Source organism: Oreochromis niloticus, linkage group LG13 (assembly GCF_001858045.2).
Source record: "Oreochromis niloticus isolate F11D_XX linkage group LG13, O_niloticus_UMD_NMBU, whole genome shotgun sequence".
Taxonomy (NCBI): Eukaryota; Metazoa; Chordata; class Actinopteri; order Cichliformes; family Cichlidae; genus Oreochromis; species Oreochromis niloticus.
Genome location: NC_031978.2, coordinates 20270748 through 20290095, shown reverse-complemented (window position 1 = coordinate 20290095; position 19348 = coordinate 20270748). Strand labels below are relative to the sequence as shown.

General features: G+C 38.4%; 1 protein-coding gene across 1 annotated transcript in view; it reads left to right on the top strand.

The window, feature by feature from the left end:
- Positions 1–19348, top strand: part of eys (eyes shut homolog) — a 160887-nt gene that overhangs the window by 14488 nt on the left and 127051 nt on the right. The window contains exons 3-11 of the mRNA XM_025897452.1: positions 422–618; positions 1460–1587; positions 2249–2363; positions 3902–4061; positions 7823–7927; positions 12666–12805; positions 13962–14125; positions 14281–14534; positions 17093–17197. Of these exons, the coding sequence (XP_025753237.1) occupies positions 598–618; positions 1460–1587; positions 2249–2363; positions 3902–4061; positions 7823–7927; positions 12666–12805; positions 13962–14125; positions 14281–14534; positions 17093–17197 (1192 nt within the window). The 5' untranslated portion in view covers positions 422–597. The remainder of the gene's footprint in view (positions 1–421; positions 619–1459; positions 1588–2248; positions 2364–3901; positions 4062–7822; positions 7928–12665; positions 12806–13961; positions 14126–14280; positions 14535–17092; positions 17198–19348) is intronic.

Genomic DNA, 19348 nt, shown 5'->3' with positions numbered 1-19348 from the left:
GTTTTGGCTTTGGTGGGAACGTCATCCTACCAATTTAGGATAGTAAATCATCAGTTAAATACAGGATAACAAGACACGGTGACTCTGTGTACAGTCAGTCTTGCATCAAGTTTATTTGTGGGAGCATCTTTTTAATGTTATGCATGCATAGTGCCAGGAAATGGCCCTACACATGCCACTACCCTGTGTAAATGATTAAACCTGTCAGTCATCCCTTCATTCTTGGTTTCTAAATTACATCTGCATTTCATTTCTGGCATGAAAATTCTTTGAAGTCATTCCATGCTTGTTAATTTCCATGTTTAATATTTGAGGTTCAAGAGTATACAGAATAGTTCAGTTCATGCTATGCTAAGAACGCCAGTAGACGCAGTATAGTTTCTAAATAAAAGTGCAGTAATCTATTTTGCTGGTTTTGCAGGCCCACCGTGTGAGAAGAGGAAAGCCTCCTGTGACCCAAATCCATGTAGAAATGGTGGTACATGTGAAGAGAGTCCCACAGGATTTGTTTGTCATTGTCCGGAACGATTTGCGGGCCTCTACTGCGAATCTCGAGTTAACTTCGATTGCAAGTCGTACCCATGTCAGGAGGAACAAATGTGCACTGCAGGGGATCGCGTGAGGACTTTATTTCCCTTATTTATTTTCCCTCAGTGGGACGTAAACAAGAAATGGCACATGAAAATTAATAGTGTCTTGAAGCGAGATCAAATGCCTTCATTCTAAAAGCTCCAGGAGCAATTAATGTTTCCTGGTGAAGATGAGCTGTGGGAAAGGGTGTCTGCTTTCTCTAACATTTTGATTGAATGACCCAGTCCATATTTAAGTGCCAGTTTGAAATGGCTCTCATCAGAACCTTTTTGTAATTGGATGCCTGCTGCAATTTGCACCTTTCACGGGAAATGCTAGTGTACTCATACATTTTGCAGAGGTGGTAGTGTTTCTAATGCTCTAGAGGATACTCTGGGGAAAATACAGCAGTGGTCTAATTGTCTTTCTCTACGACCTTTGTTTTGTTCATTACAGTTTGCCAAGTGCACTACACATTTTCGAGACCCACCTAAGGATACCCGAGCAGAGAAGACTAAAAGGGACATTTATCAACATAATGCACATTATTGCTGCTGCTTGACATATATATTTTTTTCTAGAAGCATAATCTGTTTAACTTTGAATTACAAGAACATTAACATTTGTTAGCCTCTCATATCTAAAAATCATATTAAAACGAATGTAAAACCTATTATTTATTTAGATTATATTTAATGAAAGTGTAGAAGTCTGTAGCAAATATAACTGTGACTCAATGAAGGCCCATTTTTATCACTACGGTCATTTGCTCTTTTATTGATAATGTTCCGTGTTCCTACACTTGGAAATCTAATGTACCTTTTGTGTAATGTAAGTGTCCTATCCCAGGCTTGCAGGTGATCTAGGTTGTATTGCTTCTCCCATGCAGGGTTCTGAATGTGTCTGTGCAGATGGTAGTGTGGCCACAGCGTGCACGAGGCAGAACAGCCTGTGTAGTCCATCACCATGTTTGAACAATTCCACCTGTGTGTCCAGGGGAAATGGTTACATCTGCAGGTAAGAGGGAGATCTAATAATGGGAACATCATAGTCTCTTCCTGAAGATGATTCGCGTTTCTTATGAATGCGTCTCCCTCTGAGAATGAATAAAAATTTGATTTTTTTTTTTCCACCTTTTGATGTGAGCAGGATTTAAAGTTGTCTTAAGAGCTCTAGGAAGTCATTGTTGAGAGTTGAAACAGAGACTTAAATGCTTTTCCTATGAAAACGTTTCCATTTCATGCCATTCATTTCATTTGTTTTGCATCTGCCATCTTTCAAGATATCCAGATATTAAACTGTACCAGACCACAAAACAGATAAACTGGTTTAATTTGTTTATCAGTTAAAAACTCTCACACAAAAAATTTGACTAAATGAGAACCAAATATAATACAAATATAGGGAAGTGTATATTTGGCATATTATACAGTATAGTTAATTTGATTCACATTAGAGCTTGATTTGGTAATGATATGCTAACATCACCCATTTCAGAAAATGGGTAAAAAATGGTAACCTGATTAGCGGCACGCCCGTGTCTTTATCAGAATCAGATCATGCGGAAAACTGAATTAGAATCCCAGAAATCTCGTATAAAGAAACAACACAGCATTGCTTGTTAGTGCTTAAAGCTCAAGGTGAATTGATTTTGATGACACTGACCGCCTCTCAACAGATGTCTGAGTGGGTTTTCTGGGAAGAATTGTGAAGAAATAATTGACTACTGCAGTCTGCTCAATATCAGCTGCCTAAATGAGGGATTGTGCTTGAGTGTAATTGGCGGATATCAGGTAAGTAATTCAATGTTTCAGTCATAATGAAATGCAATAAAGCCCACGAAATATGACTCATGACACATACAGAGTCGACACAGCGTGAACTCATTCATAAGTGTAGTTATGATTCATAAAATAAATGTTCTGTTTCGGTAGTAAGATTTTTTTAATCTTTTTTGTGATAAAAACATGGGAGTGGTCCATTCTCCGTTATTGCATTTGATCATTTCCAGAGTAATATTGGTCTAAATGGTGTATTGTAACCTTTTGCACTTTTCAGAAATTTGAGCATGTTGACCTTTCTGTGAATCTGTTTGGTGTGTGGCTTCTTTGTTAGCGAGTATTCGTTTTTAGACTATAAAATCTGCTTTAATGATGCAACAGTTATGCACTGGATTGAGTTTAATGATGAATGCTTCAGAATGGCAATGATTGCGTGATATTCTTACAGTTGTCCCTGAATATAAAGTGCATGCAGTACAAATACAGAGATACGACCTGGTTTAAACATGTTTAAATGTTTGGGGGTTTTTCTAATGTTGTCTATGTGACAATGAACACAAAGAGAATTACAGAAACATCAGTGGTAGTTATGTCTACAGAAAGCAGTAATCCAATTCTAAGTCATTAAATCCCAGTGTATATGTGGAAGCTTTGTTCAGACTGACAGGTCCTGGTCTAATTTGCCTCCCAGTTTCTCAGTCTTCTCAAATGTCTGCATTTTTTACAACACCTGAGAGTGCTCTGTAATGCCCCATAGCTCCTAATTATTCTCCATCAGTCTTGTTCCATTAGACCACTGATAGGGTTCTTTATCTACGATCTACTTTTAGATGCTTTATGTTGGTGCACTTTTGGTCAGACATAGTCAAAAATTGTTGCTAACTGCAAGTGCAAGTTTTTCTTTTAATATTTTCTTATATTTTTGTGACTTTTGGGGTTTTAATGTGAATAAATATTTACTGTGGGTAGTAATAAATTGGTTAGTGTGTCATGTAGAAGCTCCACATGCACAACTAGAGATCACATACAATCATTTTAATGCTACAGAGAGTAGTGTTTGTGTTTTTTCTCTTTGTAACACCTCGTGTTTGTGACAAAGAAACATTTAGAAAGAAACCCTGTTTTAGCCTATTTGGATCAGATTCTTCTTATTGTCCATCCAGGATTTTAGTCTTCACAACTGCATAATTGAATTTGCGTTAATGAAAAGGCAAAAAAAAAGTACTGTGAATTTTTATTTAAAGCTGTTCACTGTGTTCTGACTGTCAAAAATTATATTCATCTCCATTATATTGTGGTGATGGTAGAAATCTTGAGGTTGGAAACGTCTCAAAGCCAATTAAACCATCTTTAATATCTCTCGAAGTAATTTTTGGTGAACTGAAATTTATTTGAAGCTGTGATTTATTCATTCCTCTCCAGGCTCAAAATGTGCACGATTCAATGATTTCTCTCTAATACAGTGTGCTCTGTATGATACATTTTGTTATAGGTTGATGTATACTTTACTCTATCACTGATCTTATGAATAATTTTCTGCATTCCTGCAGTGTGTTTGTGCCCCAGGTTGGGTTGGAGAATATTGTCAATATGTGGGTGATGCCTGTCAGATAAAGCCAAACAGCTGTTTGAATGGGGCAACATGCATTGCAACAAATCAGCCAACATCTCCCCCTCACTACACCTGCAAATGTCCCCTTGGCTTTACAGGTGAGATATCTTTGTTTTATTATCTCTTTTTGTTCCTTTTCAGTGAGTCTGTCCATCTGTCTCCTGGCAACATGTCTCAGGATATGGGCTAATTTGTACACACAGTTGGAATGCCGGTTATGGGATGAGGAATGACTGATTTCTTAACCTTAATGTTTGGGGAAAATCTGTTGTAAAACTGGCAGAGGCTGACAGATACGTGCTGTTGACATTTCTTGACATCTTGTTATATAAGCACCAGCTAAAGTCAAGACACACACAAAGCCACGGAGTGCTGTCGTTTTCGGAATATTTTACTGTTTTAAGACGGCGAATCCGCAGTCCACATGCAAGACATTTGACATGGCGCTTTCATGCTAAGAGCAAATCATAAATTATACATTTTGACTTTTGTTGGTGGTTTAAAGCAAAAGGCATAAAATCCATAAAGAACTTATGAGATGTTCTTGTATTCCATTAAAAGTACATAATTGGTATCATGCTTGAATGTCGTCTATAGTGACAGAAAATGTTTTTTTTCTTCTGTTTTCTTTGTTCTTTCTCATTAACTGGCAAGTGTACATTAAAATTTTATGTCACATAAACCACTTTGAAAGGGAAATCTATTCTCCACTGTCGCTTGGTCATAGAAACAATGCATTATGCATAGCTAACAGAAAAAGACATACAAACGTGGTCAAGGTGTTCATGAAGAGTTCAGACATCAGTCGATCATGTTACGTATTTGTAGACACACAATGTTAACCCAACCTTAAATCCATAGCTAGATCCCCAAACACAAACAAACCTCATGAGAATATGTTCTTGATCTTTCTGTGGAACATTTAAAAAATATAAATCCATAAATCAGCCATATGCTAATATCCACGCAGCTTCCATGATGCAATCTCGAAACAGTCCCTCTGCCTTGGCACATAGCAGGGTTAACATTGTAGTTCTGTTATAGACGTCTAATGCTGTAATTTCTTTTTCAAGAATCTGATTTAATTAATATCTCAAAAGACCGAACCACAGCTGGCTCAAGGGCTGCTGTTCCATAGCTGACCTCTGACCTCCTCGGGGAGGAGAACAAAAATAAAAAACAAAGAAAACATCCCTGGGGTGACCTGTACATTTTATATTTGCGGTAGTAGTATTAGTACCATTTGTTCTCAATCTGCTGCACTACCTGACGTAGCCTAGAGGGAAAAAATTTTCACTTTGTCTAGAGAAGCACAAAACTAGCAACTACCGCTAAGAACATAAGTGTTCTTGTCTCCCAAGTGGAAATTAACACTACAATATCTAATTCAGGCCAGGGATTGGTGGTGAATCACGAGCCAAGCACAGATTTAAAGCAAAATCCAGTAATATTTGTGATGTGACTTTTTTATTTGTTTTACCTTGAAGCTTACTTATCAGCGGCCTCGCCTGCTCGACATTTCTACGGCCTGCTGCTGATTGCGTTTAATCCAAGTAATCTGGCAAACTGCTTCCTAATTAGCTGCCAGCTCGGAACATGGGCGAAACTTGTTAAGCTATCAGCGACAGTGGTTGAATAAACAATGCAGAGGCACGAAAAAACAAAAGGAGCAGTTGTAGGAAAGAAGATTAACCCTTTTTTATTTACCATGCTTAAAAAGGTTGAGCAAATTCACAGAGACAGACAAAATGTGATTAGAAGTTGTATTCTTTATCTCGGTCACAGCTGCCATTGTACTCCATAGCAGAAGATCATGTTTGAAGAATTGTTTATCTAAACAGTTCAATCTGCCGAAGAAAGAAAGACTCTTTTCATCTCTTTTTCGGTTGCATTTCTCAGTTCACTGTATCACGCTTTTATATGATTAGCAAACCGTCACAGTGATACAAAATATACACAGCTCTGTTTAGACCTAGTTACATTATTTAAGACGTTCATCGACACAAAAATGGAATGACACAGATTGTCATCACTGCCAAACATTGTGTTTACTGTAAAGGTTGTAATGGTACAGCTCTGAATTGTTCCTCTGTTGTTTTATTACTTAAACAGCCAGCACATGTGATTTTTTTCCAATCTGGTGCACTCAGGTTTTGGCCTATAGCACATTTCACAATCTAGCCTTAAGTCCTGACACACTCAGCTGTCAGTCAGATAAGCCCTTACATAGCACTACATGAACACGTTTCGCCCCCCTCCCCGTTCAAAGCTGAAATCTGTTGCCACTTCAGTAATGGAAAATTGTCTCTTACACCATGGCACTTCTTAGTGACTGATAGAATTCATCATTTTCTGGCATCTCAGGACTTTTGCACTGGAATTTCTACCCATCCAGGATAGGAAGCCCAATTTAATTTCAAGCTTCGCCCTGAAATCCCACTGTACTCATCATAGATTATAACTTAGGATACATTACTCAACCCCGGCATCCAGGTTTCCTTGTGGAAAGCTTTATTTTTCACATTTATGTGGACTCTTATGTATTTTTAATTAACTATAAGGTTAGATGCTAGTATTTTTTTATTTTTATATTGAAAAAGTTCAGAATCTCCAAAAGATTCAGGACTGTGCATTTAGAAAACTGTGAAATGTGCATTTTTTTTTTATTTATTTTTTTACATTTTTTGAAACAGTTGCTATATATTGGATAACACTATTTTTTGTCCTATAAATCTCAACAATCCACATCATTAAATATTCATTAAAAAGCTGTATAATTGATTTTACTTACAGCCAGACAGGATTTTAGCTGTTTTCCAGATTTTAGTAGGACAAATTTGTATAATTTGCTGTTGCACTGCATAGCATTTTTTTTATATATAATGACCTGTACCATCAGCCGTGCAGATGTTATCAATCATAGTGTTTGTGCCGTAGCACGAGGTTGCCGCTGTCAAGGAGGGACTTTCACTACATGTCATTGCACCTCTGTTATTGATGACAGGACTTTTTAAATTAATAACCTGCACGGGAAAGCATCCACCCCCAATCACAGCAGTGGAACTAGCAGCTGCTGAGGCAGCTGAGCACCAAGCAAATCTCTTCTAAGGCAACCTCCGTCCCACACATCATCTGCTTTTTTTCAGACAGAGCTTGTCATTAAATGTCCATTTTCTTAACAAGAAACTGAGCCCATGCTATCAAGCGCCTGTTTTCTCTTGTGCATAAACTTGGCCTCACCACTTGACTCCTAGAGCATCTTAATAGGTGAATGTTTGCAACCTAATTATTATTTCAGGAGAAATGGTTTAAAACAGTTTCAGGCAACTCTTTAAAAAAATTGGGGGGGAAATTTGCTCATTCATTTTCTTACCGAAGGTCTAAAGAGAAGATTGATATTATTGTCATATCTGTACACTAAGTCTGAAGCTAAAGCCAGCAGCCAATTAATCCAGCTTTAGCATAAAAAACAAATAAACAAACAAACAAAAAAACACATCTGCCCACCAGCATCTGTCTGGCACCGTCACAGTGATAACAAGACTCCCGGTTGTCAATGCCCTGAGTTGAAAAACTAGTGCAGCACATAAGCCCCTAGTCGGGATTTTTACTTTTTTTTCCACAGAGCAAACACTGTAAATATGCATTAATTAGTGTGTTTTTAGACAGAAGCAGGTTAGCAGTATCCCCCTGCTTTCAGTCTTATGCTAGGCTGACTCATTCAGGAAAAGAGTGCTGCATTTTAACAATTCACACGAAAGATGAACTGTAATATGTTGGGGTGCAGAGGTCGGGACTGTGTGAAAATAATGTGGCGATATATAATGCCGCTTATTACATCTAAAACCTCTTTCCCCAGGAACAAACTGTGAGACTGAGATCAATGAGTGTGACTCCAGACCTTGTCAGCACAATGGCAAGTGCTGTGACTTGCTAGGAGACTACAGTTGCCAATGTCCTACAGGTATGTGCTATGTCCAAAACTAGACCTTATTGTAGTAAAGATGTAGGTAATTTATGTTTACTGTATCCTTGGCTCGAGAAAGCACGCCATTTGGTGGTTCTGGTGGGATGAGCCAGAGACATTGATCATGTCGACACTCTGGATTGAGCCATAAATGAGGCCATGATGTTGTGTAACTTCCCAAATGATATGGAGTTACAAAGTATAACTTGCAGGTCAAAAAAAAGAAAAAAAGGAATTAAATATCACGTTTGGGGTGAAGTCACTTTAAAAATATGTATATATATATATAGTTATGTATTTATTGTTACCTGTTTAAAATCAGATTTACTGGTGCCTCTTTTCATGTGTCTCCCTAATCATCAAGGTAGTCTGCACGATCACCATCAAACACAACTCAAAATAGGATTTTTAACACTGATACAGATCTTTGGTGATTTAAAAAAATCTGATATATTAGCTGATATATTTTCTGTATAACTTGAAAGATGAACAGACTTCACCTTTCAAAGTTTGTTATGTGTTGTGATTTTAGAAATCCTGACTAAGATAGTATAACAGTACAGTTTAAAAGTAATCATGGTGTATTGTCATAAAAAATCGTAGATTAGTCATTTACACTCAGGTTCCAAACAGGTGTTGCCAACATGGAAGTTGCCCCCTGCTGGACAAACTGTGCAAAATCAACAGTCATAACATGGTTGAAGGGTGTTTCTCCTGTCTCTTTTGCGCCGATGTATCGGTATTAGCATTTGGCTATAATCATTAATAATAAAAAAAAAAACACGTTGAAAGTTAGTGGGAAAAAAGATTATCATAACACCATCAGCAAAGTGTTGTTTGTGTATTTTTTTTTTTTAATTATACCTGTATATATATCACGTTCCCTCAACCTTTTTCACGCTTTTGTACCACCAACCTCACCCCTATGGGGGTTCTGTCCCCCACCAGGGAGCTTACCTGGGAACCAAAGGTGATTAACTTTTGCCAGCAGGGTCTCTGGGCTGTGACACATCCCAACCAAAGAAATTAGGCTGAATTTAGCATGACTTCTTTTATCACATGAAAATATACATATGTAAATATTTTTAGTTATATCCTGCTTACAAAGATACTTATTTTTTTTCCAAGTGCTATGTTTTTATTTTATTAATCTCCTTGTTTATAGTAGTCACAGCATGCGACTGATCACAACATGCTCTGCTGAGCCAGATAGAGGAAACAAGGCACAGCCAGCATCTTTGTCACCTTATTTGCAGGATCAGTTTACACTCTTGGCCTGTGATTGACAGCTGAGAAAAAATACCAAACTCATTGCCAGAGCTCATGAATGGAACTGCAATGCTCAAATATTATACTCTGAAATTCACATTAATATAATTTTTCTGTAATTGCTTATTGTGCCTCACCGGCTGAGTCTGAATTTACATTCACTGAATGGTAACTGATGGACGACTCACGGGAGCTTTCTGTTGTTGGCACAGCACAGTTTCTGTGTCTGGCAGTTGCTTTTGCCCACTTTACTGGAACATTTCACTGCATATACAGACCCGAGACATGGTGGGCAGAGCATCTTTGTGTCCAGGTGACGTTTTTCTCGCAAGAATTTGCTACTGTTATTTTTAGCTGCTGTAGACTCTTGGGGGAAATGTAACACTCATGGTAATGAAACTCTGTTTGTTCACTCTTGTTCAATTAAACATTAAAGCACATCACCAGTGTTAATGACACACAGGTCACAGAGTCTGTTCGCCTCATCAGTTGCTGAAGCAAGCCACATTAGAGTCGCAATTTAAGGTGACATTCAGAGGTGGCATTGTATTTTTAGCAACTGATGAACTGCCAGTCCTTGAAGTATCAAAGGTACAACTCCCCATTGTCTAAGACTGTGAATGATACAGTAGCTTGGAGTATTATTCATTCATCCATTTCCTACACGGCTTATTCTTTTAGAGGTGTTGAAGAGCAGAACACCTTTTATTTACTTTTTAATGACCACACACAAACTGGTGGAACTTGTAGAAGCACATGTATGCGATGAACATAACCACATACCCTAACCATAAAAAGCTTCATATATACACTGAATTAACTAAAGGTATTCAAATGCTTATTGACGCAAATATCTAATTAGTCAGTCAGCAGCTCGATGCATTTAGGCATGTAAATATGGTCAAGAAAGTCCAAACTCAGCAATGGAGAACAAAGGTGATTTCAGTGACTTTGAAGTTGGCATGGTTGTTAGTGCCAGACGAGCTGGTCTGATTATTTCAGAAACTGCTGATCTACTGAGATTTTCCCACATTACTCTCTCTAGGGTTTCGAGAGAATGGTCCAAAACAGTGAAACTTTCCACTGAGCAGCAGTTCTCTGAGTGAAAATACCTCGTTGTTGTTAGATTAAAATGACCAGAATGCTTTGAGCTGATAGAAGGCCAGCAGTAACTCAAGTAACTGCTCATTATGACCAAAGGTTGTACCAAGCCAAAACCACCAACCAACCAAAAGAGCTTCTCTGAACACAACATACCAAACTTAAACACAACAGCAGGAGACCACACTGGGTGCCACTCCTGTAAGTACAGGAAACTGAGACTACAGATAGCATGGATGGACTGTCAGAAATGAACAGCAGAATTTTTTTAACATATCTGATGTGTCTCAATTTCTGCTGCATCACTTAGTTAGTAGAATTTTTCCATAAACCACATGTTGTAATGGTTTTGGGCGATATTTTCTTATTAGACTTTGGGCCATCTTAATACCAATTGAGCATTGTTTAAACACTGTTGTTGCTGGCCATGTCTATCCGTTTTTGACCACAGCATACCATCTACTGATGGCTGCTTCCTACAGGAGTTCTCTATTCTCAAATGGCCTCCACTCGCATCACATCTTAATATCAGTATGGCCCAAATTATTGAGGAATGCTTTCCAGCGCCTTGTGAAACTATGCCACAAAGGATTAAGGCAGTTTTGAAGGCAAAAAGAGGTCCAGCCCAGTACAGCAAGGTGTAACTAATGAGGTGGCCGTTTAGTGTACTGCACTCATTAGATCATTATTATTAGAATTTTGTCAATTAAATTATTGCTTCTACTGTTACTATAAAAGATACAATTACTGACCCTTGCATCAAACCTTTAAAGCATAATGAAACTATGTTAACAAATATGAATTTCTTAAATATGGGAGAACACAGCACAGTGAGGTTCATCCTAGTCTCCACCACGCTGGTAGTCTTAATGAGAATCCTTAATTTCATTCTCTGACCAGCAATTTAAAAAAAAAAGCAGAAAAAAATCCTATGAGCACTACTTAGAGTTGTATTTTTCTTTAGCTTTAGACATGACTGTCCTTTTCGGGGGATTACTGTAGTGTCTGAGCAGAGAGGGGTGGGCTGATGGTTATGTCATTGTTTGGACTGAGTGGGAACCTCCCACCACAGATGTCAAGTTGAATTGCACCCATGACACCCTATAGGGCTCAACAGTTACCGTGTCCCACCCCCGTTACACCTGCTCTGTGGGCTGAGCAAGACTGTACCCATCTACACCGGCCGGTCTGAATATTTAGGGACAAACATGTTTAAAATATCTGCCTCCGATAGCCGTAATTCCCCTTTTACTGTTGATATCAACACTATGTCAATATTGCACAATGTAGGCCTAATCCAAAAAGCTCTTAAACATGTAAGATGATTACAGAGCCGCTATAGTGTTGTTTGACAGCTTACGTAACGCACATATTTTCCTCTATCTCCTATTTTTAATATGAGATATCCATACTTTGCACACAAGCTGTTGTCTTTTCTTTTCCGCCGTTCCCATTAGTTGTTCTTTTCCGCAGCCTCTGAAACTGCCTCCGCAGCCTGCCATAATCCCTGATCATGAATCCCTAACTCCCTGAGTAAACTGGTACTAGATGTGGCCGCAGATCCATGGTAACAAAATTCCACAGGGCATACCCTGGCTTTCCAGCGTTGCTGCTAAATCTCATCTGTTATCTCAGTAAACCTAAGCCTCTTCCGCTCATATGCCTCATCTGCTGCATCTTCTTATGGTGAAGGGAGTCCTGCCATGTGAAAAAATAGCCCACAGACAGCTGGACCAGAGTACTAAGAAAAGTCTGGGTACATGGCTGAAATTACAAGCCACTGTAACTGTGACCTTTTTTTAAAGCACATCCTACTTTTGTCTATATTATATTGTTTAAACATAATAGAACAGCACATGTGTAATGTCAAAGTAATGCAGTATTCACTTGCTTCAAATATACTTAAAGGGTATGCTAAGTGTATCATCTTGCACAGCAAACGTCAGATATTATTCCTTATTACTCAACAAATGTTTCTTGTAGGAAAAAGGTCTGCTGTGATACAGTAAACCTTTTTTATCAGCCACAAAGTAAAGTATACAGATATACATTTCTCTCAACAGAGCAAAAAAGAGGAGGAAAGGAAAGCGCGTTACTAGTGTTCAGGTTTAAATTAAAAATTCAGAAGGCACATGGGGGGGTGGAGGACACTGAGCATCATCGACTGTGCTTCAAAATGGGGCCAATCCTCCAGCTGACCCACAATTGGGTCAGTTTTGCCCTTGTTTCTTAAATATATAGAGGAGCAGCCTTAATTCCATGACTTAAATTAGATACAGACTAGTGGCACTGATTTCAGGACTTCTGTTTTTTGTGGTCCAGCATTGCTCGAGTCAGATTGCATGTATTCCATCTTTTCTTGCAGGTTTTCAAGGAAAGAGTTGTGAAGTTGACATAGATGCTTGTGCCCTGTCCAACAACACATGTCCACCAAATACTGAGTGTTTGGATCTCCCTGATGGGCTTGAGTATACCTGCTGTGTACCCTGTCCTCAGCACCGTCAGGTGTGTAAAAAAAATCTTGACGTGCTTTTTGTCCTCGTCTACTGTCTGCAAATATAAATAAGCTCAGTTCTCGGTTATATTATTTTGTGGCTTTGTTTCATTTTTTTATGCTAGACAAAGTTTTGGATATAACTACAACATATCCCGACAAACTAAAAGGTGTGGGTTTCAGAGAGTCAGTATTTTTTATGAAATGTTGACTGTTCTTTCATAATGGTTTTCTTTTATAAATAGAAGATTGACACTAAATGATAATCCCTAAACACAGCAATCATCTGATGTTGCAGCTGCGCAATATCAATCAGCTTTAACGGCAAGAAAGTTTTATTAAATTCTTAACAGAAAAATCAAATGAAATTTTTCGCTGTGTGGAAAATAAAAACAATAAAAAGCAGAACAGAATAATGTTAACAGTGTAGTAAATGTTTGATTTTTTAAAAATGCAGTTTCCATATATAGTACATAAGAAATTATGTTGGAGGAAAGCAACGCTGGAATTGTCTTTGGCAGGATTTTTGGATTGTGTTTGGCATGAACAATGTGGGCACATTTACAGAACTGAAAAGGCCACCTGACTTGGATGTGTATGTTTGTATGTGTATATTATGTATGTGTGTATTTTTTTAAGCAGCCTAACATAAACAGAGAAAGTGCTTCAGATGACAGATGGAGATGATCGCTCACTGTGTAGCAATGCTTGTGTTGGCCCTTGTACAGAAGTGCCATGATGCCTGTATTATAGACCTTTGCACAAGCAAGCTCTTCCTCTGCCCCTTCGTTTTTCCCCGGTGGCATACACGCATCCATGTGCTAGCAGGTGTATTTTTTTTTCCCCTCTTGGGAGGTTTAGCCTTCAGTGACCATTGATCTTGTCTTGTATGACATGTAGCTGCTACATGGAATCCTGAGTGACCCCAGTATAAAGCATGAATCAGTATCCATGACTTTGTCATGTGGTTTTAATGAAGCTCGTTTTCAGGGATCCAGGGGCAAGAAATGATTAGGGGAAAAAAGATGGTTATATTTTCTTCAATCTGAATGAGCTCAGCCCCATGTAAAATATCATACAAAATAAAAGAGTTTCCTTTTTGCACATGAAACAGCATGTGTGGTTTCATGACGTGTGTATCTAAAAAAATCTATTTCCAATCAACAGCCTTGTGCCTTTGGAGGACGCTGTGTGTTAAATAACAGCAGTGCTTACCGATGCATCTGTACCCCTGGATGGTCTGGGCAGGACTGCCGCGTAAATGTCAACGACTGTATTGAACATGGGTGTCAAAATGGAGGCACTTGTATGGATGAGATTGATAGTTACAGGTTAGTGCTCAAATCCTGATGGTCTTGGGGCTGTTCTGCCACCAGAATGTCAATGATTGTAAAAGCTGTTACATTTACTGTTCTTTTCCTTCAGGCTTGAAAGAATTCTTCTAACTCTATACAGTATTAAGAGATTCTCTTTGATCTGTTGCTAGCTGCCTTTGTCCTAGAGGATACACGGGCATCTACTGTGAAGAGGACATTGATTACTGTGTTGACCACCGCTGCTCTGAACATGGTTTTTGTCTGGACCAGCAGTATAACTTCACCTGCCGTTGCATGCTTGGATTCGAAGGACCGCTTTGCGAAGTGGAAATAAATGAGTGCCACAGCCTCCCTTGTTTAAATGGTGCCACCTGTGTGGACCTAATCAGTGATTATCGGTGCCACTGTCCCCCAGGATTTGAGGGTATGAGACCATCTGATGTGAATGCAGTGCTGTTTACAGTCATTAATAGTACCAGTGACAGGAATACGAGGTTCTGGAGCAGTTTTTAGTGTGCAAATGTTAATTATGGAGCATATAATTAGCGGGTTTATCATAATTTTTAATGAGTAAAGCAATGAAATTAAAATTTTATATGCAGTCATGTTAAGGAGAAATTTTTGCAGTCCTGTGAAAAACTAAGTGCACCCTTACTGCATCCATGGAAATTAAGATGGTAAGTAACAGCAAGGCGATGAGGAGGAAATGCGTTTGACTGACTGATCATTAGTAAGTGTGAACACCTCTATAATAATAGAAGGTTTGGCTTTCGCTTTTCTGGACCATTCAGGTGTGCTAATGTCACAATCTTCCCAGGAGTGTGGGTGTCTAAACAAATTCACCCTAAGGTAAGATTATGCAATGCTTAGAGAAACTGCAAGAGCTACATCTCAGATTCTGCAGGTCTTAATTTGCATTTATAATATTGAAGTTAACGACAGTACAATAAGAAAAAGACTGAGTGATTACAGCTTGTTTGTAAGGTTTTACAGGACAATGCCTCTTTTCTCCAAAGAGAACATGGCGGTACATTTTAAGTCCAAAGTGGACATTTGTGCTGATAACCAAACACATATCAACACTAACATCTCTTACCAACTGTCAGCACGGTGGTGGAAGGGTCATGAATTGGACTTGTTTTGTAGCCAAGGGACTTGGGCACTTTCCAGTCATTGAGTTGACAATGAACTCCTCTGTATTCCAGGGTATTCTAGAGTCAAATGTGAGGCCATCTGTCCGAGACCCAAAGCTTGACAGAAATTGGCTCATGCAGACAACAGGGCAGTGATCCCAAGCACATCAGCAAATCTGTGGCAGAAAGAAAAGAATCACTTCATCAAAGAATCAGCCATTTCTGCAGCTTTGTGTTAACAAGACCAGCAAACTGCCAAAACTTCAGCTTTAATAAGGCTGCCTAATAAAGTTGCCTCAAATGATGTACTTACTTTTTCACAGGACTTCTTTGAGTTTTCTTAATCTTTTTCCCCCCCACATGACTTTATCTATATATGGTCTACATCTTGCCGCCTTCACCGAATTACCTTTATCCCACGTGTATCCTGTTCCATTCCAACTTTTCATTATATCGCCCAAGCACTGCAGAGTGAAAACAACCGTTAGCTAAATAACAAAAATGAAAAAGATTCAGAGTGTGAGGAAAAATCCTAGAAATACTCCTACAGAGTGTCAAACACACGCCTGATCACCTACATCAGAATTCCCTACAAAGGAGAGATTTGCAGCTTCTCATTTCAAGTTGTTGAATTGCACTTGTGCACTGGGGCTGCTGTCTCACATACTGCTGTTAGAAACCCTTGCTGTTAAGGGGCCTCTGAAGAAATGCTACGTGCATGGCTTATTGGCTTTGCAACTGATGGTGCAGCTGCTGTGGTAGGTCAATAGAGAGGAGCAGCTAAACTCCTGTGTGAAAACATCAACCTTAACTTGACCGTCGTTCACTGCATCATTTGCTAGTTTGACATTCGGTTGGATCACCTGTATCTAAAGAGCAATACGAGAGATTAAGAATATCGCATCAGTGGTTTTATGTGGTTTTATAATCTGAACACTCTAACAGCTCTCAGAGTATACATCACTGTGGTCCCCGAATTATTTGCATAAAGAGATAAACAAACAAAAAATCACCTGGTGGGTTTTTATATTTAAATTTTAAAACTACTTCACCTATTACTTATTCAGTACCAACCTGATTTACAAGTGATGTGAATGTGTAAACAGTGGTGAATTAAAGTGTAATCAGGTAGTTTGGCTAAAGGGGCTGGTTTACTACTGAAGTAGGTATACAATATCTAGTAGAGAATGTATGTGGAGGTACGGTCAGCAGATACTTTAATTATCTGAGTACCTTACAGTACATGATTAACGGAGTGCCTATCAGTGTATGGGGTCATGATGGTGAAAGTACAATTACCTTTGGTATAGACAGCTGTGCAGATAGACGAGCAGTGCCCGAGGATGTCGGGCTGTTAGTTCTCTGAGCTCTCTGGCTCATGGAGAACTAAGAGGTCTGAAATATTGCCAGAGGCCAGACCTGGCGGAGCTTTAAATTTGTCAGTAAAAATCTTTAATCAATTCCGTTCCTAACTCTTGCCCTGAGGATACTAAAACCAGGGCTACAGCATTTATGCATTCACGCAAGCAGCAACATGCTGAACACATAATCATTCAATCACATTTTGAGCCGCTAGAATCAGAAGTAATCAGCTGCCTCATGAAATAAAATCACATCTTCAATAAACCAGGTGCTGGTTTATTGATGTGATTCGAGGACAATAAGCAGAAATTTGTACTGCATATGTCCTGATTGTTGTTCTGGTTGCAAATATGAGTCACATGTTGGACTTCACTGGAATAATTGTTAAACTGGCAGGCTGACAGTCACATCTGTGGTAGATACATATTTAAAGTGGGTTTTTTTGTCCTGTAATATTGAATAACCCCCCACCCCCCATAACCTGCAGGAAGGATCTGCTCTGAAAATGTAAATGATTGCTGGTCGCAGCCTTGTCTAAATGGAGGTTCTTGTATGGATCTGATAAATGACTTCATTTGTCACTGTCCAACTGGTAAGTACCGTCTACTTGTGTATAACTAAGTATGTTTATAAAAATATCATGCTATTAATTTTCTGTATCGTTTACCATGGGAATAGCTGAAAAGTTGATTTCTTGCAGTTACATCCAACTTCTTTGTTTGCTTCTCACTTTTTTGTTTAAAATGCACAAAGATACCAGATACCTTTGTTCTTCAGAAAGTTTCAATGCAAGAAAACGGTTCTACCTGAGGCAACTAGTAATAAATTGGTATTGCGGATTGGGGTTACAAAAAATAACTGTTAGCATTTTAAAATTTACTTTTTATAACCACGGTTGAAACTGATTGCCGGTAAACCCAGAAAAAACATACGGCCTTTCCTGTTTTGTAAAACACTGATTTGTCCACATATACAGTAATTCAGCTTCTGCTTACTGTAGTTGTGAGCTTGTTCTTTAATCAGGTTTTCCACATTTAGCATCTATTTATAACAAATGTTATAAGAAGGGTCCATAATCAGTCCATGAGAGAGGGAGGTGTTGTAGTCCTTCGAGAGCAGTGGTAATAAAATACTGATTCATTACTTGATTGCGCACATCAGAATGCCACAGCCAGGCCGCTTGGCATAACATGTCCAATGTCACATTGAACTGCAAACAACCACAATCTACAAAACAGGATTTACAGACAAATATTTGACAATAAATCCCACAAAACATAGGTGCTGACCGGACAAGAAAAAACACTTTGGTGTCGAGCAGTAGGTCATTTTGCCCATTTTGTTCTTAATATATAAAATAGTAGAAGAGTTGTATACAATATGCAATTCAAGTCATTTTGGTTCAATTTTTTTTAAGCACCAAATCCCAACCACAGTTGCCTCAAGGCGCTGAATAAACAAATAAATAAACACATGTAGTTGAATTAAAAGTAACTTGAAACAGCGCCTGTGTATTTTATGGCCTTATGGATATTAAAAAATGCATCACTGTAAATAATCTGATCTTATTATTTTCTACCTTTTTCTCAAATTAGATTTTGGCAAAAACAGAACACCAATGTGTGAGTAATGGTTCCATTACGGTTATAATTTCACTGACGGATTTACAGACAGGTGCTTTTTGATCACTTTATCCTGTGAGAAATTTAATTAGATAAATAATCTGTCAAACATACATGCTTCCTACTACATAAAGCACACAGAAAGAATCAGACAAGATCTCCTGTCTGTGTTCAAGCCCATTCCTGCCACCTTGTCTTGTTTGGAGCTACAGTCCATCATATATGTGTTTTCCAGTTTTGCTTGAATTGGGTGGCAGTATTTATTTTTTCAAATGTATATGAAACAGAATTAGATTAGAAAAGTTTTAAAGATTATTCAATCAAGACTGCCCAGTCTTATAAATGTGTTGTTTTAGAGACAGAAAAAAAAGTTTAAGCTGCATCTGGATGGGTAAACACACACACTGATTGGCAGTTGTGCTCAGTTGTTGATCGCAGCTGGATTTCCTGGGGGATTCCCAAGTTCTGTGAAGATGGTACTTGTTTAAGTCGGCAACTTCCCACATTCTGAAGATATAATATTTTAGTTAAGAAGAAATACCAAAATAATATTGCAATATAGCACTGACGTCTCGCTGTTCCAATTTAAAAAAAAATGCACCAAATTCCAAGGAGTTGAGAATGTTGTAAAATAAACTAAGGTGTAAATGTGGAAGACCTAAACTGATTCATACAGATGCAGCTAGTTGCATTATTAACACCTAACATAAACTAAAGGCTAAATGGTGTTATGGCAGATTACCTGAATTGAATTGTGTATGCACTCAGTGGCCACTTTGTTGGATGCACCTTGCTAGTACCTCGGCTCCTCTTTTGCTTTCAGAAGTCCCTTAGATCTTTGTGGCAGAAATTCAGAAAGGAAATATCCTTCATAGATTTTGGTCCATATTTACATTATAGCATTATAGCATCACATAACTGCTACAGATTTGTTGGCTGCACATCCATGGCCTAAGTCTCCCATTCTAAAAGATCTGATAGGTCCTATTGGATTTAAATCTAATGTCTGTGACATTTAAATACAACAAACTCATTCAAGAAAACAGTTTGAGATGATTTGAGCTTTTTGACATGATGTGTTATGCTGCTTGAAATAGCCATTAGAAGATGTAAACATTGTG